The 17,464-nt window shown below is 39.6% G+C and overlaps 1 protein-coding gene across 2 annotated transcripts; it reads left to right on the forward strand.

Moving 5' to 3' along the window:
• On the forward strand, window positions 1–15,751 carry slc7a3a (solute carrier family 7 member 3a). Of its 2 annotated transcripts, none has more exons than XM_055051297.1 (12): window positions 1–90; window positions 6,899–7,539; window positions 8,083–8,244; window positions 8,529–8,709; window positions 8,790–8,905; window positions 9,617–9,839; window positions 9,916–10,055; window positions 10,304–10,406; window positions 11,272–11,501; window positions 11,588–11,754; window positions 11,840–11,948; window positions 12,046–15,751. In XM_055051297.1, the coding sequence occupies exons 2-12, from the start codon at window positions 7,173–7,175 to the stop codon at window positions 12,198–12,200; spliced, it is 1,953 nt and encodes a 650-aa protein (XP_054907272.1). In that variant the 5' UTR covers window positions 1–90; window positions 6,899–7,172; the 3' UTR covers window positions 12,201–15,751. The 2 variants fall into 2 exon arrangements, with proteins under 2 accessions (XP_054907272.1, XP_054907273.1); XM_055051298.1 differs by lacking the exon at window positions 1–90 and adding an exon at window positions 813–957.
• The last annotated feature ends 1,713 nt before the right edge of the window (window positions 15,752–17,464 follow it).

The following is a 17,464-nucleotide window of genomic DNA, read 5'->3' on the forward strand; positions in this document are numbered from 1 at the left end:
CAGGCGGGATATTTCATCAGAAACTACAGACTTCGCTGCTTCTCTTCCGTCTCTGTCTGCCCACTATTGCACTCCAGAAGACAGCAAAAGGTACAAACATAACTATTTTTTAAATATGTAGACATTTAAAGATCCAAGCGGTGTTCAATGACGCTTTTTTTCATTCTTTAGTAATGTTTATTTATCTCGTAGTAAGACTGATGCAATCCTCGTGTTGTATTGGCGCTAAAGAACAAAACGTTCTTCACCTTCATTACCCGGTTTATGTGTGCGCGTTTGAAAAAGACTTGCAATTCGCCAAACGATATAGTCATAATGAGTTAATTAGCTGTAGTTAACATGAAGCAAATCGGCTTAATTTGTCATTTGACCGGGGAATCAGCTGATGCTCAGTCCTCGCGTGTAATGGAAAAACCAATGAGAACAGAGCAGAAAAGGGAAACTTAATCCGGGGGTTACCATTGTGGAAAAACTGTTTAAACAGTCCTCTCTTTTTAAAGAATACACCTGACACCCGTAGTTTCATCACACAATATTTTCATTCATTGCTTCGCTTTACGCGGTTCAAACATCGTGAGGCTGATTTTCCGCTTTTTATCAAGGCGTGTTGATGCCTGGAATGCTGCTTTCAAAGACCGCCGCCAAGCACCGAAAAATCCAACATGTGCGTCGAAATGCCCTGAGGTGAACTCAAAAAAGTGTTGTTGGTTGATTAAATGGTTGCTTTTAATGTCCAGATTTTCTCACCAATATACTAGGAAAGGAAGCTGTTAAACCACTGCTTGGCGCTTTGCCGCGTTGTATTTATGATCCTTAAAGCCGACAGTCACTGAGTGTCGCTTATACCTTGAATGCAACAATATCAACACAAGGCGATGGGCGCTTGGAAGCCACGTAGCGAAGCAGATGCTTCACATGCTAACAGCTGTACATCACTCAAGATGTTTGGCGATGCTTGTAAGTGAAGACATTTTAACTGCTGTTTTATTTGAGGGTTTCTCTTGCGCATAAACCACAAAGTGTCATCGAGGCGAGCATCCGTCCCCGGCAGCCGCCGCCAGGCTGCAGGGTGTTCCCATGTCTGCGTTGCATCAGCCGGCTGGAAGCAACCTGCAGTAAAACGCCTTGAAGCTCAGCGGTTTACTAAACCCACTGAGCTTCAAGGTCAGGTGGTGTGAGGTGGAGTTGTAAAGGTGTCGATGTACCGTAAAACTGCTAGCCATGCTGCAACTCCAGTTCTGCGGCTACGGTGAAATGTCACGTTTTTTTTATTGACCTATTTAAAGTTTAACAGTTTCTAGTAAAGATATTAATGGTCCTTTTACTATTTAATACGTTTGATGTCTATGTTCGCTATTTTTTAAACGCCCTCAGTCACATTACAATGGTTTCATTAAATATTTGTGACGAGATTTACTTCTAAATATTTGCTTTATTAGTTTACCCAAGGTGAGGCAAATAAACAATAGATGTTTGCCTCACCTTCATCTACTATGATACTGTGGATTATGCAGGTATAATAACTGAATTTCATTGTGAACACAAAAGTAAAAAAATAATTTAACATAATCTAATTATAATTATAACAACAATTCAAACTCCACTGTCAGTGTTAATGTTTGTGTTTCCATAAGAATTAACTCTAAATTAATTTTAGCGAAATGGAGACTTCATAATTTTTTAAATAATCTGTTTCATGTGAAATCATCCAAGATGATTTTATGATTTGATGAAATCATGATTTGATGATGATTTGATAATCAAATCATCATCCTTGGTTATTACTTTTGGTTATTACTTTTGTCCATTTGACTAGAATAGTCAAATGGACAAAAGTAACACATTTAATGTGGAAAAGTAGGTTATACAGCTGAAAGAAAACTACTTTATGTTTTTTTTTTAGTTGTTTGTCATCCCCACCCATAGACTATGCTGCTCTGGGCAGAGCCATATCACCCATATCAGAAAATATAAATGTTTGTAAACAGTCATATGCATTTGTTAAAAGCAACAGGTAGAAGGTGAGAGTCGTTAGTTACTCTAAATAGCACAAGTTGACACTTCTCATTAAGAAGACTTTGACCTGAAGAGACCTTGTGATATAAGTTTTATTTGGTTTTATAACATTTTAAAGGCTTTGATCTGCGTTCCTCCTGGTACAATAATTAGTACCATTTTTTTTTTTTCTGGTGAGTTGCGGCTCTTGAGTTTAAGACCCTTAAAGTTAAATATATTCAAAGCGTTTCTCTGTTTTGTCAAATCGTCTCGAGCGATCTTCTCATGCTGTGCCGCAGCTCAGCGGCCACACCTTGAGATTCAAGATCTGGCTACTAGGTACCACACGGCCAAGCTGCTTTATTCTCTTTCGCTCTACGTGAGCTTAATGCTGCCGCTCCCAGGTCCTGTTAAAGCAAGTCAGAGCTGGAGTTGGTCATGGGAAAGCGAGCAGGTTGTCCGTCACATTCTGTTTGACTGGGGAGAGCAGCTCTTGGCACGGGTTGCTGTGTCCTGCCAGGTGAATTGAGAGGTCGGTCAGTTCAGTCTCAGCGGTTGGTCTTTTCCACAGATACGTGAACAAAGGTCCCAGAACGGGCTTTGTTGGGGGCTTTTGTGCAGATTTTCATTAATACAACATATATTTTTCACTCAATGGGGCTACACATAAATTCAGACAATGTTGGAGGATTGCTGAAGAATACTGCAGCATCATTTTTGGAATAATAAAGAGCTTATAATAGTATTTATGTGGTCAGGTTCTTACTCTTGCAGTGCAATCTTTGTCTTGTTCCATTTGGTCCTACAGATAACACAGATTCCCATGAGTTTGAGTGAAGTTTCACAGTTTTTCTTTCTTTCTTTTTTAAAAAAAAATTACAATCTAAATCTATATAACATGATCCAACTGATATTGATCCATTTTATATTCCCACTATTTCAAGGGATTTAGATTAATGCCACACCCAGAGTTTTTTTTTCTTTTTTTGCTTTAATGTCTTAGAACAAAGCAAGCTTGTTAAAAAACTGAGTCAAAGAAATGTGGCTAATCAGGCTGGTTTGTGCTGCTTAGACAAAGGCTTCACTAAAGTATTTTTGGCCTGAGTCATACTCTATGGATGGTGTTGTAGTAAATTGAACAATAATTACTCAGTCACTTTGAACATTATCTGGAGATGGGCATCAGCACCCAGCCCGACCCCACTAGAGACCAGGGTGTCTAGTGGGTTGAATGGATGGAACAGATTTGTGATGCCTCTTCCTTCCGGCGCCGTTCTGTAACCTCCACAGCATCAACACTAGTGACTGCAGTCAAAACAAACCCATGTGTTGTTCAAGTTAGAACATGACCCAGAAACAACTTATAATGAGGTTAGCATGTTTGTTACCTTCCAAAATAATCCTCTTACCGTGCAGTACGTGGCAGCAGCTGCAGTGAAGCTCAAGCAACAGAACCATTATCCCTGAAGCCTGTTATAACCGGAGCGCAGTTGGACCGAAATGGTGGGTTACCAGTCCTGCCGGCACGAAGAACCTTTAAGGGACAAACTATGACAAGAACCCTGCTGTTGTGAACAGCAGGGTTCTTTATCTCACTGAATATTTAGTTATATGTTAAGTCGTGTCTTGGATGGTCTTTTTAAGAGTGTGTGGAGTTTGTAGCCCTCATGGAAACCACAAGGAAAAGATTAGCGGCGCGCTGACATGAGCGAAGCCGCAGCGATGGCTCGTTTTAATGAGGCCATCGTAAACCCTCCAGATATTTGGCATTCTAAAAAGAAAAAGTGCTCTCCTGGTTGCACTCAAACAACTCTGTGAGGTGCTGGGTGAACCCCTGTGAGGGTCACATTCAGCCAGCCATGGCACTTTGTTAATAGGTGTTTATTAGCACAACGCTGACGCCCCTCAGATCTCAGTTCCTGGTGTGCAAGTGGAAAAATGCTGCTGGAATGTCACACCAAGCAGGAGGTTAGAGCATTTCCACCCAGCACCCGTTTCCCATCGTCTTCAGAGGGGCGAGTGTTTATTGTGGCGGCGCCCCGGGTGCACTGTTATTTAGATTTCATTGTTTCACCGTGTTTGTCTTTTATTTCTTCCAATCCTAAGCTGTACGAACCGAGGCATTCTTTTGATCCGGTAGAACGAGACATGCTTTGATTAATTGGTCGTGTTGCTTTTGTGGTATTAATAGGATATTGTCTGTACTGAAGCACTGTGAGTTTATGTCCTGTTCACTGAAAGGAGCCAGAATTAGATTCTTGTGTTTTAAAACGTTTAAACCAAGATTTTTGCTTTGCAAGACAAAAAAACAAACAAAAAACAAACAAGACTTTTGTTTTGTTTAAACAAAACTGGTCAGACAACAGATCCTTCTTAAGGCAAAAAGTTCGTCTTTTGTCTTTTGTAGACGCTGTGACACTGAGACGGTCCGGGGTAGAGTTTCACTTCTCTTCACCGGCTGAGCAGTGAAGTGACCGACTGGCCTGAAATGTCAAGGAATCAGGTGTCACAGCTTAAACGGCCTCAGACAAGACACAGCATTGCTTTTTATACTTTCTCAAAGTCCCTGAAGAACAGGACTTTCACAGAATTCAGACCCCTTGGACTTTTTCCCATCATGCGGCGTAGTGTTTTGCATTCAAGTTTTCATTTGTGACAGGTAAAAGAAGTGAAATGTGAAATATTGTGCAAAGTACAATGGCCAGTTTGTTAAAGAACAATAAACTAACATGTGTACTGTCTATCTTGTGATAAACCTTTAAACCAGTTAGAATGTGTGGTTATCTTTTAAATAATTGAAATATCAGCTTTTAGTTCTTCAGATTGCCACTCTAATCTCAAACGCACCCGATTAACAGAACAAAGGTCTGTTGTTTTGATAACGACACTGTCACATGAAGCTGTTATAAGTTACAGTTTTCTTGATTATTTAGCTTCTTCGTAATGTCTGAATAATGTTGCACTTGCAGAACAGATAAACTTTCACTGTCCTTGATATCACAAGCAGGAGTTCCATGTGTCTGCAAGAGCATTGCTGTAAATTTGAGGATGATTTTTGCACATTCATCACATTATTATCTCGGCTCATGCATGCTTTGCTTTTGTGTGATCTCAGATAGCAGATTAACACAATGCACTGAGCTTCCTGTCATTCACACGCTCAGTTTATAATGTGCAAATTTCTGTTCTGAATTTCCACAAGTTTTTAAGTTAACTTTTATCTGTTAATCTGAGCAGGTTTGCACAGGCAATGTTGTTTTAGCCAAACCCAGATCGGCGGACTGACTGCTCGGAAAGTTAAACAGATGTTATGCAAACTCGGAGTCGAAATGTTGTGGAACCAGTTTCTTTGTGATACCGTAAGTGTCAGTTGAGCATTTCTTAGTATAAAGAGGCCTCTTTGTACTTTAGTAATCCGTTTTCACTTCCTCAGGTTGTTAACCTTTGGGGTTTACGTCAGTCCTAAATTCATTTGTGTATTTATTCTCGTCCATCTGATAGCTGGATAAGCTCTGAGAAAAAACAGCAAGTTTCTTCACTTGAATTGACTCCTCTAAATGTCCTTGGACTGTGATGCGCTGAAGTCTTGTTTGCAGAAACTCTTCTAATTATTAACATTTATTATTTGCCGATGTGACGCAGCAGGTGTTTACGTCATCAAAAGCTGGTTTTGGGTTAATTTAAACCTTTCTGTAGATCAGGTTCAGTTTCTGAGTGTTTTGAACTCCATCGGTGTTTTCCCAGAGCAGCAGGTTCACCTTATCACATTACTGGCTCATGCTGTCCTCCCCACCTCTCTCTTGTTGATGTTAGTTTGATTCAACCCCATCATCTCCTCACAGCCTTTCCCAAGCTTTTAGAACAACACTGAACCAGCAGTAGTCTGCACTTTCTCGCTGCAAGGAAGTGGTGAGGGTTTGAGCAAGGTGTTCCTGTGTTTGTACTAAGATGTGTCACATGGCAGGTTTATTTGTTAAAGCAAAAAAAAAAAAAGAAATGAAGAATTAGGCCTGGCAGGATAGTACTCGATCTCCTTTTGTCTTCACGAGGTCACCGTGTGCCCCACCGAGATCTCATGATCGTATACTAAACTGGTTTGAATTCCTGGAAGTTGTGTAACCTGGTTCTCATGTCAGGAGGTAGAATACTTTTTTACCTTCTTACTGAAGGACTGCTGGCCAATAAGAGGGATATTCATAACTAATTTGAAGAAAATACTGAATTTCAACTTCAGTATTAAATAAAACATGTATTTCCATTCATAAAATATATTCATTCAAAACAATTTAGTTACATATTCAGTTGCAATGTTTTTTGGAGGCTGTCTCTACCTGATACATTCTCATTTTTTCCTCATTCTTCTGCACATCATAACTCAGTCGTCTTCGACTGACAGGTAACGTCTGCACATTATGTAATATTTTTGGTGTAAACTACTCTGACAATCTTTGTTTTGTTTTTTTCCCAACAGAATGATGCTGCCGCCACAGTTTTTCACAGTAGAACTAGTGTGATCAAAGTTGTTTTTCCTTATTTGTTTTTGTGCCGTCCTCTGCCTTGTTTCTAGAAGCTTTTTTAGAGATGTGAATATTTCTGCAAAATACTGAGTTTATCTGATAGTGCAATAAAGCATTAAAGAACAGTTTTATTTAATAAATACCTGAATTATTAGACAAAAGATGCATGGAGATTTTATGTCCTATAAGGAACATCTTTTCCAGAGTTCACACATCCTGTTATTGTTTTTATGATTTAAGTCTGCCCTAATTTTTCTTTCGTAGAAACGGGAACAATGCTGTAAGCTCTGTTTAATTACGATATCTGAGCTGTAAGAAGTGTAAGCTTTGGCAGGTACTGAATGAGAACCCTGTTAAAGATTTTTCCTTGTTGTGTTTCCTCATAGGTCCTAATCTGCTGCTTCGACAACACACCTGCCACTTCCTGCTTTGTGTACTCCAGTAACTCCTGCCTAAGTAAACACACACATCAGAGGACCAGTAGTATTCAAGTACTTGTTGTTTACCTCGTTTGTCCCAAGCTTTCCTGCTGTCCTGATCCAAACCGGAGAACAGGTGTTCTGTATAAGCGGTGCCCATCTCACACACACTCATCCACCTACGCTAGCATTATTTAAAAAGCATAGCCTTTTCCTGCACCCACGCATAATCACAGCCATCATGGCCAGCATGCTGTCCAACTTTGGCAAAATCCTGCTGCGCCGCCGGGCACTGGACTTCTCCAATGAAGAGACGCAGTTTGCCCGCTGCTTATCCACCCTGGACCTCATCGCCTTGGGGGTGGGCTCCACGCTGGGCGCTGGCGTCTACGTCCTCGCAGGTGAGGTCGCTAGAGAGAAGGCGGGACCGGCCATTGTCTTATGTTTCCTCATCGCCGCCCTGTCCTCCATGATGGCTGGCCTGTGCTATGCCGAGTTTGGCGCCCGTGTCCCCAAAACGGGCTCCGCATACCTCTACAGCTACGTGACGGTGGGAGAAATATGGGCCTTCATAACGGGATGGAACCTCATCCTCTCTTATGTCATTGGTGAGTTCCAGTTTAGGAAGATAAAGTGTTAAACAAGCTCATTGCAGTAAATTTGAATAGCATAGAATAGATTGCTTATAAAGAGGTCTGTCGCAATAGATCAATTATGAATTAAAACGAGACGAAGGATTTTCTTTTATTATTGTTTGATTTTCTCTTTTTCTAAAAAAGTCTGGTGCTTTGATCTCAACTAACCTTTTTTTAGGACAATTTTATTTGTTTGTTGTTTCTGTTGTTTTGTTCATTCATTTTGGATATTTGAATGTTTCCATTATAACATATAACAATGTTTCCATTGTTAAATATTCATTAGAGCTTAAAGTTTATTAATCTTTAAGAATTTGTTCTTGCATTATTATTCCATTAGCATTGTATCACTTGAAAATTGTCTTGAAACAACAATATTATTGTTTACCGTAATAATTTCTGGAACAATTTATCGTCCAGAAAAATTTATCATGACGGGCTTGATTACAGACGAGTGAAATGAATGAAGTTTCCAGTGATGAACAGATTTTTGATTTCTCTTCTGTTTTCTTTTAGGTACGGCCAGTGTGGCCAGGGCTTGGAGCTCGACCTTTGACAACCTGGTCGAACGAAAAATATCCGGCTTCTTTAAAGCATCCATGGAAATGAAAGTGCCTGGAAATGTGCTAGCGGAGTATCCAGATCTGTTCGCCCTAATCCTGGTCCTGCTGCTAACCGGTGAGTTTGCTGAGAGCTTAAAAGTTTTAGTAGAAGGGGAAGGGAAAAACAAACTCCTGTTTATGCAGCTAAAGAGATCTTATTAGTCGACCAGAACAGTTGTCACACCAATCTTTCAGCTAATGTCACATGCCAGCAGCAGTGTTAGGAAGAGCTAATCAGAGGATTGCTGCTGCAGAGTGATGGTTTGTCGGAACATATCTGCCCACGCAACAGGACATGCAGTTACTGATCCTGAATATGAATTTCTTCCCCTCGCTTCCTGCGGCGTCTGCTCCCCTCAGGTCTCTTGGCCTTCGGCGTGAGCGAGTCGGCGCTGGTGAACAAAATCTTCACGGGAGTCAATCTGGTGGTCCTGGGCTTCGTCATCATATCCGGCTTCGTCAAGGGAGACGTTAACAACTGGAACCTCGAGAAAGACGACTACCTTAACTTCAAGAATGACACTAATGTCACCCAAAAGGAGTGAGTATTGGTCTCTATTGCCAACATAAGTTCTGTTTTGTTCTGGAGTTCTAAATGTTGCTTTTTCTGTTTTTCCCCAGTCTGACAGAGAAGTTTGGTGACGGTGGTTTTGCCCCGTTTGGCCTCTCTGGGATTTTGTCTGGCGCTGCCACCTGCTTCTACGCCTTTGTGGGCTTTGACTGTATTGCCACAACAAGTAAGGATGTTTTATATTTCCAAAGTGCAAATAGAGTAACATGACTGCCTATATGGCCACTGACTCTAGCCTGATAGAAAATGTCTGCCGTTCATATTCAGTAGGAAATGTGATCATATTAATATATTACAGCTGATACTTACACGAATACTTTGATTCGGTTTAAAAAGTGAAGCTCAGCTGTTTGTATAAATATTAAAGACGACATTTCAGAGTGCTGCATCCAAAGATATTGTTGGAAAGTTTAGTAGAAGGAAAAAGTCAAATCTGACTAAGTTTCAGCTTCACACATTCTTGCAAAGCAGAATGTGTGAAGATTTTCTTTGGATGTGCACAGCTGGTAAAGAAATATCTCCAAACATTTGCAGCTGTAATTCATGCCATACTTTTCAGATTTACGATGCATACTATTAGCGTTGCACAATGCATACTGTTTTACATGTCGGCTAAATCAGTTAAGATGGTTAGAGGGGTACAGATGTACACACACTCTTTAGAGTTTTGCAGATATATTAGCTAATTATTATGCACTACTTTGTGTTTGTCAGTTACATAAAACGCTGTATCAGTATGTTCTGGTTTGTGGTTGTGATGAAATGTGCTTAAGGTGTACTTTTGCAACTCAGTGCAAGCTGGTTTTAATTTATTTATTCGGTTCTCAGTGACATTTAACTTGCAGCTCATCCTTTTTCCGTCGTTTTCTTCCTCCAGGCGAAGAAGCTAAGAACCCCATGCGGTCCATCCCCATTGGCATCGTGGCCTCGCTGCTCATCTGTTTTTTCGCCTACTTTGGCGTGTCAGCTGCCCTGACCATGATGATGCCGTATTACCAGCTGAACACTGACAGCCCTCTACCCGAGGCCTTCAGCTACGTCGGCTGGGCGCCAGCCAGATACATCGTGGCCGTGGGTTCTCTCTGTGCGCTGTCCACCAGGTGAGGAAGGGAAACCCTAACACCCGTAACTTGCTGTAAGCAGCTATTTGAAGTCTCGCTTTTGCTCTCCTCTCAGTTTACTGGGTTCCATGTTCCCCATGCCTCGGGTTATTTACGCTATGGCCGAGGACGGGCTGCTGTTCCGGGTTCTGTCCAGGATGAACACTCGCACAAAGACCCCCATCCTGGCTACCATTGTTTCTGGAATCGTTGCAGGTAACATATCTGTTGGTAGGATTCAGCTGTGTTGTTCTCCCATCGCAGTGAGTCAGCACAGTTTTTAATTAGATTTCCAGCTCTTCTCTGTCTTGTCTCAGCGTGTCTGTCAGGATGTCAGTTCAGGATCGATAAAGCTTCCTGAATGCGACAGGAAAAAAATGCAGCAGTTCCGATGGGGTTGAAGTGGCTGTAAGCGTTTGCGTCCACAGAATGAGTTTTTCTTAATTCTTGTTTTCTCCTCGCAGCGCTGATGGCATTCCTGTTCGATCTGGCGGCCCTGGTTGACCTCATGTCCATAGGAACGCTGCTGGCATACTCATTAGTGGCTATTTGTGTCTTAATTCTCAGGTAAGCACTTTTATCATCATCAACTTTATTAAAGACCCAAATAGGTTCATATATTAAAATTTTAATTCAAATAAATAGTCTGAGGACGATGGTAATCATAGATATGTCACAGTTTTACAAAAAGACTAAACTTTGTGCGATATCCGTTAGCATCAAGATGACGACATAAAGAAACATGTACTGTAATCTACACACATTGTGTACGTAATGCAGCGTGAAAAGTAGAGGCACCAACAAATAACAGACTTGCACTAGTCCATCTCAGTGTCCATCTCATCATAGAGCTTTGAAAAATTAATTAAACACATAAAAATTGTAGAATTATTCCCAATATACAAATCTAAATTCTTTCAAAGTGAATATACACATATCTGTGCCATAGTTTGATTTAAAATTAAACTGGTTATCTGAAGTAAGGAGAAAATGTTCTATCTTACTCGGTCTAAAGGCGCAGGACCTTGGATAGCACACAGGCCGATAATTTTTCTTATTTATCCTGACAGCTTTATCTTTAATAATAGACACTAATATAACAGATAACAGTGAGTCGTGGACTAAAAACCCAATAAAACACAAATCAAGCAAAGGGAAGAGTTTTCTGATAGAAATTGGTCATTATTTGACTGCATTTATAATGCAGTCATTCTTCTTGACTGCATTTATAATGCAGTCATTATCATGACTGCATTATAAATGTATTATTTGAAAATGGTCTCAAAACAACATTATTGTGTATTGCAGTAACTTCTGGGGCAATTTATTATGTGTAAGCCTGTCATGATAACTTGGTGATATTTTCAACAGTACAGAAGACGTTTTCCTTGATGTTTCAGTTTAAAACAGCCTCTCTGCCCTCACTCAACAGGTATCAGCCAGGCAATCTGAATTCGTCCAGTCAGACGGAGAAGCTGGTGGAGCTGGTGGAAGGCGAGAAGGTGGCTGTGAGCGGCGGGGACAGCGGGGACGAGTATGGCATGGAGATGGAAGACAGACCCCTCCATGAGACATTCACTGCCAAGCTGCTCTTCTGCCCAAGTGGGAAAATCCCAACTAAGACCTCTGGGATGATAGTCTACGTTACCACAGCTGTTATTTGTAAGTCTGCTACCAAGTGCTCAGTCTACTTGTTAGAGTCATGTCCAGCAGGATCTGAGTTTGTTTTCTTTCTCCTGTTTTCACAGCTGTTCTCATCACCATTCTGTGCATCATCCTGGCAAACGGTTTGGACCAGCTGCTTGTTGCACATCCAGCTGTGATAGTGCCCTGCATCATCTTGGCTCTGCTCTGCGTCGTCTGCATTATCATCATATGGAGGCAGCCACAGAGCAAAGAGGCTCTGACCTTCAAGGTCAGATGACTGATTTTTTTTGTGTGTTTTGGCACTTGTAGTGTTTCACTGAGCAGTTCCTAAATGTAATCTTTGTTTTCTCAAGGTCCCACTGCTTCCATGGTTGCCTCTGTTCAGCGTTTTTGTCAACATCTACCTCATGATGCAGCTGGACATTGGTACATGGTGCCGCTTCTCAGTCTGGATGGTTATCGGTGCGTTTAAACGTTTCCAAACCCTTGTTCCCTTCTGTTCCATCTAACTGGGGCAGCGTGCTCATGTCATTTCTTTTATCTGCCCTTTTTCCTCCAGGCTTTGCCATCTACTTCTTTTACGGTATTAAAAACAGCAGTGAAGCTAACAACAAGTCGCCCTCAGGAAAATACGAGCCGGCGCTGCAGAACAAAAGCCCGATTTACAAGGGCAGTCCTGATGAGAGCGACGTGGAGGCCAGCAGCAGCCCCTGATACGGACTGATGCAGACCCGAGGCTCGTTTCCGGGCACCTGCACCCATTCCTCATCATTTACAGTGCAGGCGGGTCGGAACTAGGCATGGGCCGGTATGAAATTATGACCTTTGGTTTCGCGGAATCACGGTATTATGGCGACAGCTTGAAACTGTGTTATTTTGCATTTTCTTTATCATGCTGTGACGTAAATGCATACGCGATTTGCTTCTTAAATATTTGCTCAATTGTGGGCTGATCTTCACCCTGTGACATGACCTGTTGCTGCAGGAAGCTCTGCTTTTTCTAAAAAAAAACAATTCAGACAGATGAGAATTTAACTGCAATTTCAAATTAGTCTATCATCGTAATCTCTGTGTTCATAGTCAAAGTTATTTGTCTTTGGAAGCTGCGTAAACATGCAGAGCTAGTAACTATGCAGCAGCAGAGGACCAGTGGGATTTGAGCTCCACCTTTTTGCTGACCAGACATTACAAAAATAAATGCTTACACTGCAAGCACAGTATGGCGCTAAATTTGCGTGGTTTTCAAACCATATCACGGTATACGTTGAAACCGGCAACCGGCCCATGCCTACTCAGAACGCTGCTCCGGGTTCAAAGGGAGGGCAAAGGCAAGAAACACACAACACACATCTTACCTCTGACTTGGAGGCTGATCAACTACTTGACAACTAGACTCTGTGACGAAGCTGATCTCCAGCTCGTCTGACTTTTAACCCGGTTTTATTTAGCCTTAGCCCACAGCAAGCATTTACCTGCCTGAATCGCATGCTTTCAATGAATCTGACCAACAAAGGGGTCAGATCGTGTTTTATTCCGTTACATGAAGCTGCAAACTGGAAAAATGTTACTTTTTGTTTTTTACTTTTTGTGTGTTATTAATGTCCTGAAGTGGACTAATGTGAGTCCCAGTGTAAATCCCAGTCAATGACCATTTGAGCCATTAAGTTCACCATCATAAAACCATTCAGTGAGTCTAGCAACAAAGTGGCAGAGGACAGTAATCCCTCTCATGAATGTGGTGCAGTGGAGGACGCTACCTGTGTGTTTACACGTCGTGTGTGAGAGGCTGTGAGGTTTACAGTGTCAGTTTTTACTGGTAGGTCAGTAGCATCTGGTCAGTGATGTTTATGTTCAATATTGTGCAGCTGAAGACCTAACTAGGAACACTATATCCACTTCATCCTAAATCTCTCTGAAAACTGCTGTAGACTCAATATTTATCTGGAGTAACTAGGCATGAGCTGAGCAAAAATACCATGGTTTGTTGCTATCAACTCCAAAATTTAAATCAAGAATGTAAAACATAAATTCATGAATATTACTTAAAATAATATTTTCTATAGCATTATTACATTCTTATGTTGGTATAAAAAAAAGAAGTAACGCAATAGAACAAACATACACTAAATATAACAGTACATTTCATTTTACGATTTATCATCACAATATTTCTTTTAGTATTTATTGCGATAAGAAAGTATTTCCAACCTGTCACAATTACAAATTTTGCTGGATGATAAGTTGTCCCAGAAGCTATTGCGATAAATGACAATATTGTTGTTTTGAGTCTATTTTCAAGTATAGTTATGATAATGGAAGATGAATACGCCTTAAATTCTAAGAAACATCCAGAATTTGGAACTGGAAGACATTTATAGATACAAAATAAATAGATGAACAAAACAACAGAAACTACAAATAAAATTATGACGTCTAGTTTAGACCGAAACTCCAGACTGAAGAATTTTATCATCCAGTTTTTGATAGAGAAATGATAAAACATGGAGCTTGTTTTAATTTATTTTACAATTAATTGATTTATTGCTCATTGCGACTGGCCTATTTCCAAAGTCCTCAGTCTGTCGCCGTCTACAGTCACAAACTGCTCTAAAACATAACCATCTAAAACCTGGGGCATGTGAAAACCTCTCCAGACATCTATGTGCATACAAAGAAGAAATGAAAAATTGCTCATTTAATGTTTTTTCGTCTGGTGCCACCCCCTTTTTCTAACGCCGCCCTGGGCAACCACCCACATGGTCATATCGAAAGTAGAAGTATCACAAAAAATTTTTTGCACTTTTCAAACCACAAATTTTTACAACCTTTATATCTACAGCCAGCCCATGCATACATATGATATAATCTAACAGTTGTTTTATCACAGTATTATCACGTCACCATTCAACTTTGTGGCCTTTGATTTCAACTTCAGTGGCTCTAAAATGTACATAAAACACATAAATCTGTGTGGTTGAACGTTCGCGTCATCCTGCTGTATGGATCTTAAAATTATTCAGTGGATTTACCAACTTACAATTTTGCTAACATACCAGTTTATCTGCCTTTTGTATTGTTGTCTTGTTCACACATTTGTACAGACCGGACGAGGTTGATGGGATTTTGAGGGTCGGCATTTTCAGAAGAAATGTAATGAACTGTGATGCACGTCCAAAATAAGCCAGGGTTCATGTCAAGTTTTACCACTAAAATGTAATCTCTCTTTGTTTTTTACTTCTTTGTAAAAAAAACATCTATTCTCCACTAAGACTCTTGATTAGTTTCAGCTATATAACTTCAAATTTTAAACCTTTTTCAGATGAATTATCATCACTTGTATTTTAGTTTTATAATCTTATTTACTTCTAATTTTGTTAGAAAATGTTAATATTTATGTGTTTATTGATTGTTTGGGAAAGCTTCACTGTTTTTCTGCCTGTATGTATTCATTTTAACTTGCTTTTTAGACGTACAACTTAATGTTGATCTTTTGTCATGTTATATGTTTCATTTCTGATGTTTTCCGACCAAACTGAATATTTTTTTACTCCGCTTCCCAAAAACTACCAATGAGCTGGTATTTAAATTATTCTAACTGTTTTTGCCCCAAGCCTTTTTCAGTCTGATTGATAACTTATTTTTAAGTTGTTTTTTTTTTGTGTGTGTTTGTTGTCATAGTAAAAGTGCTTTACTGTAGAGTGTACAGTATTTGTTTAAATATCTTTGTATATTGCTGTAAATTATGCAAATATACTTTCTTTGACATGAAAAAACATGTAAACCTGATGACAGTTTTTGTAGATTACACTTGAAGGAACTGATGCTGCTGAAGCCCAAATTATTAAACTATGTGAGATACAAAATGCTCCCATGGAAGCTGGATTATACTTTGAAACATATCTTTAAAGCGTTTATCAGTACAAGGTAGATTTAATTGTCTTTTTTTTTTGCAGATGGCGCATAAGAACCATTTGTGAAGTCGAATGTAAAATTTGCTCTTCAACTTTTTGGTCTGAACTTTATGTTCTCCACGCTTACTCGTGCCCAAAATGTTCTGTGACGGTGTGTTGACTCACTCAACTCGTCACAACCCGCCCTGGTGCCTTTTTGAAAAATGAATCCAATAATTCCCCCGTAGTGCTGTATCAGTGAGAGCAACAATTGAGTTTTGTATTCTGTACATATGCTTCATTGTGTAAAATGAGCTGCGTTTTAATTTTCTCTTTTCTTTTTTTTTTTTAATAAAAGTGATTTATCCTCTTGGATCCCGTCCTCTCCCTGTTCTTTTTCTCAGCAAACGAGTTTAATGCCAGACGCTCCAGTTTTTTTTCCAATGATTCACTGATTACTCACCTCACTGCGCAGTTAGCACACATTCTGTTAGCTGCAGAAGCCCTACCCTTTGGGTAGGCAGATTAGGTTCTGAAAAAAAGCAGAACTAACAAATTCACTTCCCGATCACATTTTTGTCCTTCTGTAAAAGTTATTTACAACAGGGTAATTTCCTCTGTTATAACATTTCAACAATTATTGTTCATTTTAGAGCAAATTCGGAGGTTTAGAGGATATTACTAAGAAGTTAAAAAGTAGATTAAATAGTCACAGTTGGTAGGACTGTTGCCTTGCAGCAAGAAGGTCCTGGGTTCGATTCCCCACCCAGGTTATTTCTGCACGGAGTTTGCATGTTCTCTCTGTGTATGCATGGGTTCTCTCCGGGTACTCCGGCTTCATCCCACAGTCCAAAAACATGACTGTCAGGTTAATTAGTCTCTCCAAATTCTCCCTAAGTGTGAGTGTGCATGGTGGTTTGTCTCTGTGTTGCCCTGTGACATCTGTCATGTTACAGAGGCTTGGACTGAATTTATTAGTTTAAAAGTTGACGTTATCTGGTCATTTTTCTTGCCTACCTTTGTATTTTGTGAGGAAGTGATCATAGTTTTATTACTTCTCCATTTAATCAGGCTGCCCTCTGCTGGTGAAACATGATAACTCACTGGTCTGGCTTTAATTGAATTCTCAAACTTTCTGTCTTACATTGACTTTCTAAACATTCAGTGGGTTTCCACTTATTACATCCAAAGTCACTCAGAAGAGATTCTACCTCCATTCAGATGGCGTAAATGGACTCATCCATTGTTTATTTAACATGTTTTATCCCAATAGTTCATACTTATTGGTATTTTATGAGGAAGATTTAGATACAGACCAATTGAATAACCAATTCATAGATTGTTGCCTTTAATGTACAAAGAGATTGTACCCTGAAGGGGGGATGTTTATTTCAATAATATTTATGAACAAAGATTTGCTTTTATAAATATGCATAAAGAGTGCTAGATGGGATGACAAAAATCAAAATAAAGTGTGAAAAAGTCCAGAGGATATACTAATTAACTCAATTATATCCTTCAAATACAATAACAATATAACATTGTTTTTATAATATTATAAAAATAATATAATATTGTTTTTACAATTGGGTTTAATTGATGAATATCCTTTGTATTTAAGCAACATTTCTTTTTACTATTCATGTTAGTTAAGACAATAACTCTTTAACTGTCGTCTTCTAGATACAATACATGTTAATTGGCTTCTTAACACCTTATTGTCAAAATTATTTTAAATGCACAAATTAAGGCCAAAGGAGAAAGCTGTGTGCAACATATGCAACTATGGTAAAAGGAGAATCGTTTAAAAGATTGGAAAAGGAATAAAAATGAAAAAAGGATGCTTCTTGTGCATCTACACCTGTTGGGAATCTGAGCACAGCTTTCAACGGATCGTTTAACAGTGTTTAAAATGCTAATTTGAAACAATGGTGTTATCAATGTTAGTTTAAAAACATTGATAATGCTCTCCAAATGTCCCCAAAACATCTTCTAAAATCTGCACACCATATGACCTTCAGGAAAAATTCGCTCAAGACTCCCAGACAATTATAGGAAACATTTACAACGTAATGTAAGAGGACCTAA

The sequence above is a fragment of the Poeciliopsis prolifica genome, unplaced genomic scaffold (genome assembly GCF_027474105.1).
Source record: "Poeciliopsis prolifica strain line A6 unplaced genomic scaffold, Auburn_PproV2 SCAFFOLD033, whole genome shotgun sequence".
Classification (NCBI taxonomy): Eukaryota; Metazoa; Chordata; class Actinopteri; order Cyprinodontiformes; family Poeciliidae; genus Poeciliopsis; species Poeciliopsis prolifica.

Coding starts and splice junctions, on each gene's coding strand:
- slc7a3a (XM_055051297.1), top strand. CDS start 7,173: ATGGCCAGCATGCTGTCCAACTTTGGCAAAATCCTGCTGCGCCGCCGG. Junction 10,407..11,271: donor ATTTGTGTCTTAATTCTCAG/GTAAGCACTTTT, acceptor CTCACTCAACAG/GTATCAGCCAGGCAATCTGA. Junction 11,949..12,045: donor CTCAGTCTGGATGGTTATCG/GTGCGTTTAAAC, acceptor TTTTTCCTCCAG/GCTTTGCCATCTACTTCTTT.